The sequence below is a fragment of the Microtus ochrogaster genome, chromosome 6, assembly GCF_000317375.1.
Source record: "Microtus ochrogaster isolate Prairie Vole_2 chromosome 6, MicOch1.0, whole genome shotgun sequence".
Lineage (NCBI taxonomy): Eukaryota > Metazoa > Chordata > Mammalia > Rodentia > Cricetidae > Microtus > Microtus ochrogaster.
This window is the reverse complement of record NC_022013.1, coordinates 66502801-66511267: the sequence shown is the minus strand read 5'-3', so window position 1 is coordinate 66511267 and position 8467 is coordinate 66502801. Positions and strand designations below refer to the sequence as shown.

Below are 8467 nucleotides of genomic sequence, written 5' to 3'. Positions count from 1 at the left end.
CCCATTGTCTCAGTGTGTGGGTGCACCCCTCGCGGTCCTGAGTTCCTTGCTCGTGCTCTCTCTCCTTCTGCTCCTGATTAGTCCTTGGATTCTAGCCCGACGGTGGTGGAGCACGCCTTTAATCCCAGCACTCAGGACTCAGAGGCAGGCAGATCTTAGTGAGTTCGAGGCTAGCTGGGCTACAAGAGCTAGCTCCAAAAGCTACAGAGAAAACAAAACAAAAAACCCAATAACAACAACAACGACAAAAGTTCTTGGGTTCTGTGCCCATCATCATCAAAAAACAACAATGTAAAAAAACAAACTCCAAACCTGTCATTCCCTACTTCCCACAATTCCCTAGGGACGACGCCAGCGGTGGCCATCTTGACTGTGGGCAGCCAGGGGCGCTGCGCCTGCGCCTTGGCTCTCCTCCGCTGGCTGTGCAGGCGGTGTTCCTGAGGCCAGGGGTGCTCGGCGGTGGCAGAGATGACCCAGGCCGAGAAGGGGGACGCGGAGAACGGGAAGGAGAAGGGCGGAGAGAAGGAGAAGGAGCAGCGGGGAGTGAAGCGACCCATCGTGCCGGCGCTAGTGCCCGAGTCGCTGCAGGAGGTGAGGTTAGACCGCGCCTAGCCTGGGCCTCTGCTGGCGGGGCCCGGGTGCCCGGCGTCGGGGAAGGATTCGGGGTCCTTCCGGGTGCGGAGCCGCCCCGCACAGCCTCCGGATCTCCGGGCCGTGAGATGTCATAGTTTAGCACCGACCGGACTCCGCCGACACTTGTTCAGGGATGGTCAGAACTTAGTCTGTTCTTTTGTTCGCAGATCTCAGACAGTGGGGAGTCATTCCCCTTTGAAAGCAGGGGGAAGGTAGTCTTTCCTTAAATCGGCATTAAGAGTTTGTTCAAAAACAGAACAAGTGTAAATCAGAAACATTTGTTTAGAGCAGCGTGGCACACACTCTGATTGGCCAGGGCTTACTGATAAGTAAACACATTCCCACTGGGAAATGGGCGGGGGCAGTGCACAGCTCCCAGAAGAAATCGGGAGGGATTAAATGCTCAGGACTAACTGTGGGCCCTTTCTGAACCTCCTTCCTCTCCCGTGCACGGGTTAAATGACCTAACTGGTAGGGCCGCTGTAAAACGCAGAGTATGGTGTGGGATGAGCTAGTTCAGAGGACTGGGTGGGTGGTGAACACGTGTGTTTCCTTCAGCCTTTACAAGGACGAACTGTTGGACAGGGAGAGGGTAGAGGTGGGAGCGGGGGCACTGGAGATTGAGAGTGACCAAAGGTGTGGATGGAGGAGTTCTGGAAAAGGGAACTAACTACCTGAGAGACTCTAAAGGCCTGGAGACATCACCGTTTAGAGTTAAGAAAGACTGGAGACCTTTCCAATACCCACACAAGCCAGTAGCCTGGTCACTTCATTGAAGGTGGTGGAGAATGTTGGAATGGGATGCTAATTCTTGACTCGTGAGTGTGTCCAACCTTTTGCTATTGTGATGCATCATTTTCTCTGACAGAGTTCATGCTTGAGAAGCCACTCACTTGAGTAACCAAGGGGGAAAAAAAGGCAAAATTTAAAAAATGAGTTCGAGACCAGCCTGGTCTACAAGAGCTAGTTCCAGGATAGGCTCCAAAGCCACAGAGAAACCCTGTCTTGAAAAAAAAAAAAATCTTGCGATTTTTCTGTTGGGCTTCAGATTGAAGAGTTAGCATTTTCTAGTTGCCACCAGTGCCACATCCAAGCAACATGATCAGCTCTGGCATTCTCAAGAGAACTTGATGAGGTAGGCGCTTCGTGAGAGCTAGTGACGGCTGAATTTGTAGCAGATCAGTGAATCTGGGGCTTGGGCCTTTTTCTACACACCCGTGAGTGTCACACCTTGGACTTTTCCATACCTTGTGTGGCATCTGTATTTCACTGACTTTTCCTAGTTGTAGCTTAGTGATAGTATCTAGGAAGTGATATGTGGAATGTACCACCAGGTTCCTTTGCTAACACATTAAAATATGTAATTACTAAACAACAACTGCCTCCGCTCCAGGAAACTGTGTTCTCTAGAGTTTCATAATACATGTAGTGCAGCTTGTGGGTCTTCGATGAGGTCCAGGCATCCCTGAGGGGTAGCGGGCTCACCTGTTTTCCCCAGGTGATTGGGAAGAGGCCCACCATAGCACAGGGATGCCAACACCATTCAGGGCATACTTGACTGTCTGCCAGGTGCTGGCATAGAGCAGTAAATGAGACAGAAGTGCCCCTCTTCACTAGAGAGTTATTGTCTATTGGGATGACAGACTGTAGAGTGTCATGGAAAGGAAGGCTATAGATCGGGTTATGGAGGGACCAGAACACTTAATGATGGCATTTAATACATCCCTGAAGAGTTAGGTGTAGCTGAGATAGAGAACGTCGCAGGCAAAGGGAGTTACACTTACACTGATGAAGGTTCCAGAGCCATTGAGTTTTGTAGTTAACAGAAGTTTGGAGTCAAGCTGGGCATAGTGGCACATGCCTGTAAACCCAGAACTTGGGGCTTGGGAAGTGGATTTTGTGGAGTTTAGTATATTCCTGGCTACACAGACTCCATCTTTAAAAACAGTAAAAAAAATCTAGGTTTGAGGATTAAATAGACTGGAAGAACAGCAATTCTGAAGTTAGGGAGTTCTACTTGCCACTAGGGCACAGTGAAGGAGTACCCAGCAGTCAGGTCGTGGTTCTCAGTAGATACTTCTGCTTGCTTGCTTTCTAATAGAAACTCTTTTCTTTCTTTTTTTTTGTTTTGTTTTGGTTTGGTTTGGTTTGTTTGTTTGTTTGTTTTTCAAGTCATGGTTTCTCTGTAGCTTTGGAGCCTGTCCTGGAACTAGCTCTTGTAGATCAGGCTGGCCTCAAACTCACAGAGATCCACCTGCCTCCGCCTCCTGAGTGCTGGGATTAAAGGCGTGTGCCACCACTGCCTGGCCTAATAGAAGCTCTTAAAAAAAAAAAAAAAAAGAATTAGGCTGGGCATGGTCGTGCACACCTTTGATCCCAGCACTGGGAGGCAGAGACAGGTGGATTTCTGAGTTTGAGGCCAACCTGGTCCACAGAGTGAATTCCAGAATAGCCAGGGCTACATAGAGAAACCCTGTCTCAAAAAAAACAAAAAAAATTTTAAGGAATTTTTCTTAAAAATTATATGCATGTGGGGAGGGGGTGGAGGGCAGGGGTTGGGGGGTACATGCACATGTAAGTGCAGGTACCCATGAGTCCAGAAGAGGGCGTCAGATTCCTAAAGTTGGAGTAAGTGGTATTGAGCTGCCTGATATGGTGCTGGGAACCAAACTCTGGTTCTCTGCAAAGGCTGTATGCTGTCTTCCCTGTTGAGCCATCTGTCCATTCGAAACCCCTGCCTTCAGAGGCATTGCCAAAGTCTGTCCTTCTCTTACTCTCTGCTGAAACTTTACGTGCCTCAGCAAGTTTGGGGGCAGACGTTTTCCCAAGAGAACTCGAATTCTCTCCCTCAAGAGCTAGAGACCCATCCCTGCCATCTCTTGAATTTGCGCTGCACTGTGAGTTTTTGTTTGCTCTCTCTTCTGACTTACCAGGACTGAGTTGTAGACTGGCTTTTAACCCCAGGCTCTTGCCAAATGAGGTAAATAGCATACATGGTAACCCAAACACAGGTGACAAACTCATGCTGAAGCCGGTCGTGAGTAAAGCCTTAGTTTCCAACATTAGGGAGCAGTAATCCTTTGCTTGAATGCTTCAGGCAAACCTGGCTGATTGTAGACGTCACCCCAAGAGCTTTTGAACTAGCCAATCTCTAGGCCTGCTGGAGCTTCTCAGCCTCAGAATCCGTGGGGAAGGCGTGGGCTCGTTCCTCTTCTGTTCACGGGTGTCTTAGTTATACTCTCCTCTCTCTTCTCTTACCCACTTGTATTTCTAAGTGAGTAGAGAGTTCTCTGATAGTGGAGAGTTGGTCCTGGCTACCATTCTACCTACATTCTCTGGCATATAAACACTCAGTAATTATATGTTAATTTGCACCGGAGGATTTGGGCTTCATTCAGATAAGTAAGAATTTATTGAAATGTCTACTGTGAGTCCGCTCAAGGGACACCAAAGAATTTGTATTCAGAAGAACCAGTGCAATAGGATATCTCTCTTTACTAAATTATTGTTGTGCTTTTTAGCCTAATGGTCTGTGCTAGCTAGTGTTGTGTCAACTTGACATAAGCTAAAGTCTTCAGAGAGGAGGGAACCTCGATTCCGAAAATGTCTCAATAAGATTAGGATGTAGGCAAACCTGTAGAGAATTTTAATTAGTGATTTATATAGAAGGGCCCAGGGCATTGTGGGTAATGCCATCCCTGGGCTGGTCCTGTGGTGTGTAAGAAAACAGGTTGAGCAAACCATGAGGAGAAGCCAGTAAGCAGCACCCTCCATGGCCTCAGCACCATCAGCTTCTGCCCCAGGTTCCCGCCCTGTTTGAGGTCCCATCTTGACTTCCTGTAACAATGGACAGTGTTATGGCATGGAAGTGTCACCCAGGCTGGGTTTATCACCATCGTTCATCACAGCAACATAACCCTGACTAAAACATGGTTTTTACAGGAAACATCATATAATGTGTTACATATAATGTGTGTTAGTTAACCTCTTAACTACGCTGCTAAATTCACATCTATGTTTTTTTTTTTATGTCTGCAGCAAATCCAGAGCAACTTTATTGTTGTCATACACCCAGGTTCAACAACTTTAAGAATTGGCCGAGCCACAGACACACTTCCTGCCAGCATCCCTCACGTCATTGCACGAAGACACAAGCAACAAGGGCAGCCGCTGTACAAGGACAACTGGCTGCTGAGGGAAGGGTTAAATGTAAGTCAGAGGGGAGCACCTGGGGGAGCAGCCTGGCAGGTTTCCTTGGGAGGGCTTACACACCCAGTCTTCCTAGGAATGTTGAATAAACATCTCCAGAGTTGTGCTTTGTAAAAATAGTATCATTCAGGGTTACAAGTATGGTCTTCATGTGAGTTGGTGTCCGTTCCTGCTGCTGTGATAAACACCTCAACAAAAGACACCACTGGAGAAAGGGCTTATTCTGCTCACAAATTCAGGTTACAGTCTATCGTTGTGGGGAAGTCAGGGCGGCAGGGACATGAAGTGGGCGAGCACATCCACAGTCGCGAGCCTGCTGAGAAACAGATGCACGCAGGCTTCCTATGCACAGCTCACTTTCTCCGCTCTTGGACAGTTCGGACTTATTGCCACCCACACAAAATAATTTACAGTATTTTAGGGACTTGAAACACTTCTTGATTTATCAAAGATATATAAAGGAATATGATATTGTTACAGAATCATAAAGATAAGCATTATATAGATATTTGAAGAGTCTTAGATTCTTTAATTTATTTTCATTTTAAGTTTAGAGTATGTATGGGGGCAGTTTGTGCACATGAACACAGATGCCCACCCAGGTCAGAGGAACTGGAGTTAGATTTGTTAGCCACCTGATGAGGGTGCTGGGAATCAAACTCAGGTTCTCAGGAAGAACAGTATGTGCTCCTAACCACTGAGCAAGGGCAGGGCTCTCTGAAATACTGTTTCTTGTTGTTGGTTTGTTTTTTTTTTTTTTTTGAGACAAGGTCTCCCAGTGTAGACTCAGTGTACCTGGTACTTGCTATATGGACCAGGCTAGCCTTGAATTCCTAGAAACCTGCCAGCCTCTGCCTCCTGTGCAGCACCATGTCCGGTATTAATTTGAATAATGCTGAAAAATTTGTATTAGTCCCATATCAGCCCAAGGCACCTGAGGTTATGGGGTTTTGCAGACAGTAGGCTTTGGTCGGGCTTCCATTTTGATATTTTGTTTGTTTGATCTGCCCTTATAGTACAGGCTGGCCTTGAATTCCATATCCTCCTATCTCTTAGCCTCTGCAGTGCTTGGCTGCAGGCAGAGCACCCAGCTCTGGAATTCTTAGGGTTATCACGGCCAAGCAAAAAAAAAAAAAAAAAAAAAAAATTTAAAGAAATGCTACTTGTTGAGATTATCTACTCATTGATGGATTGATTAAGTTAGTAGCATGCCTTGTTTTCTGTTTTCATTAAGTATGTTATGTTGATCATCCTTTCGTTTTTCTCTCCAGAAACCCGAAAGTAATGAACAAAGACAAAATGGCCTTAAAATGGTGGACCAGGCGATATGGTCTAAAAAGATGTCAAATGGAACAAGACGAATCCCTGTGTCACCAGAGCAGGTCCGGTCAACTTTTCCTTCAAATTTATTATTACTTTTCCACCTCTATTGATTTCGTTGTATATTGCTTAACAACGGGGATGTGTCATAAAACCCTAGAGAAGTGGCATCCATGACAGAAGACTAGGTAACGTATCTTTTGCTCACCTAGGTTCTACATACGGCACAGCCTATGGCTCCAGACTCTGGTATATAGTATGTTACTATGCAGCATACTGTGGGCAGTTTTACCACAGGGATGGTCCTGCGTAGGGCTGGGTGGTGGTGTAAACCGGAGACTGCACTTTTGTTTCCCAGCCACCCAGTCCTGAATAATCACACAGAAACTATATTAATTACTCTGTTTGACCAACAGCTTAGGCGTATTTCTAGCTAACTCTTACATCTTAAATTAACGCATTTTTATTAATCTGTATATCGCCGTAGACTGTGGCTTACCAGTAAGGTTCCAGTGTCTTTCTCTCTGAATTCAGTTTAGTTTTTCCATCTAGCTATATTCTGCCCTGCTGTAGGCCAAAGCAGCTTCTTTATTAACCAAAGCTAATGAAACATATTCACAGCATACAGAGGGGAGTGTCACATCATGGTGGTGCTGGTGCACACCTTTCATCCCAGCACTAGAAGGCAGAGATAGATGAGTCTCTGTGAGTTCAAGGTCAGCCTGGTCTACAAAGGGAGTTCAAGGACAGCCAGGGCTGATATACAATGAAACCCTGTCTTGAAAAGTAAAAAAAACAAAAAAACAAAAACAAAAACCAACAGCAAAAACAAATGTAGGCACTGAAGAGTGAGTTCAGTGGTTAAGAGCACTGACTGCTCCTGCAGAGGACCCGTGTTTAGTTCCCAGTTCTCACAAACCACCTGTAACTCCAGTTCCAGGAGATCTCATGCCTTTTTCTGGCCTTCCAAGGGCATCACACATGTACATAGTACACATACATATATGCAAGGTAAACACTCATACATGTAAAATAAAATTATGTCTTTGGGGGGAAAAGAAGCAAAACAGTAAAGCCCCAGTGTACAGCACGAGGGTGCTTCTCACGATGGAATGTGACGAGATGCTGCCCTGGGTGGGTCAGCCAGCGAGCGATGAGGCACTGTGAAGGGCTAGGCCACTCTGTCCGCTACTGTAGATGTCATAAATACCGTACTGTAAGTGATTTCCCTTTGTGGTGAAGGCTTTTGTTTGTTTGCTGGTTGGAAAAGAGTGCATCTACAAAGAATTAAATCATGACAAGCATGGACTCAGACTAGTGACCGTGCAGGAGTTAAGATGTGAGGGAGAGGGAAGGATTTGACCGACACCATTCTAGAGACTGATCCGCCATTTAGTGTGTGCGGCGTGTCCTACCAACAGCCCCACTGTCCATAGTAGTGCACTTCAGTGCTGGCAGCACAGAAGGGATTTGGGGTCTATTTTGATGTTGACCTTACACCACCAAGCTATTCAGCTGCATAGGGCATCCTTAGCTGCCAGACGGGGTGTGCACCTGACCTCAGCATGCAGGAAATGCACCATGTACCATAACTTCATTCTTTCATAATATCACTTAAAAATATTGGTGTGAGTAACAAACCTTGAGGAGCTGGTTTCTTTATATTTGTACTCTGTAAGTTATTATTTATTATTACAAATTACTTTCACTTTAAAACTTTTTGTTAAAAACAAAGACACACATACCCTTCCAAGCCCACAGAGGTTCAAGATCACCAATGTCACTGTCTTGTTCCACGAGAAAGTCTTCATGGGCAATAACATGTTGAGGACCTGTTGGTTCCTATGACAACTGCTTTCTTCTGCATCGCCTCCTGCAGGACCTTCCTTAGGACAGGTCCTTTTCATGTTTGTAAAGAAATGTGTGAACAGGAGGACCATATCCCGTCAATAGTAGTGCACGCTGAAGCTCGTTTGCTCGTTGCAGTGCCTACATTGTGTGTGGTCTGCATCCCGTCCTGTTGTATGACTGCAGCTTGCTGACAGCAGCAGCCCTAGACTAGGGAAGCTGTGTGCATGTAGGTATACCATCAGAAAGTTTCGGCTCCCCTGTGATCCTGCACCTCCACTACCATGTGTGTGGTGTGTTACTATAGTGCCATGGCAGCCATAGGATCCTCATATGTTCCATAAGTCATTATGCAAATACGAGGTAGAAAATACAAGAAGGAAGGGGGAGAACCAGTTAGTACTTGCCCAGGGGAGGACCAGTTAGTACTTGCCCAGGGGAGGACCAGTTAGTACTT

At 46.1% G+C, this 8467-nt stretch overlaps 1 protein-coding gene across 1 annotated transcript in view; it reads left to right on the top strand.

The window, feature by feature from the left end:
- Window positions 1-468: 468 nt before the first annotated feature.
- The window catches only part of Actr8 (ARP8 actin related protein 8 homolog), a 15892-nt gene continuing 7893 nt past the window's right edge, over window positions 469-8467 (top strand). Inside the window, exons 1-3 of the mRNA XM_005348766.2 lie at window positions 469-591; window positions 4672-4842; window positions 6114-6224. Of these exons, the coding sequence (XP_005348823.1) occupies window positions 469-591; window positions 4672-4842; window positions 6114-6224 (405 nt within the window). The remainder of the gene's footprint in view (window positions 592-4671; window positions 4843-6113; window positions 6225-8467) is intronic.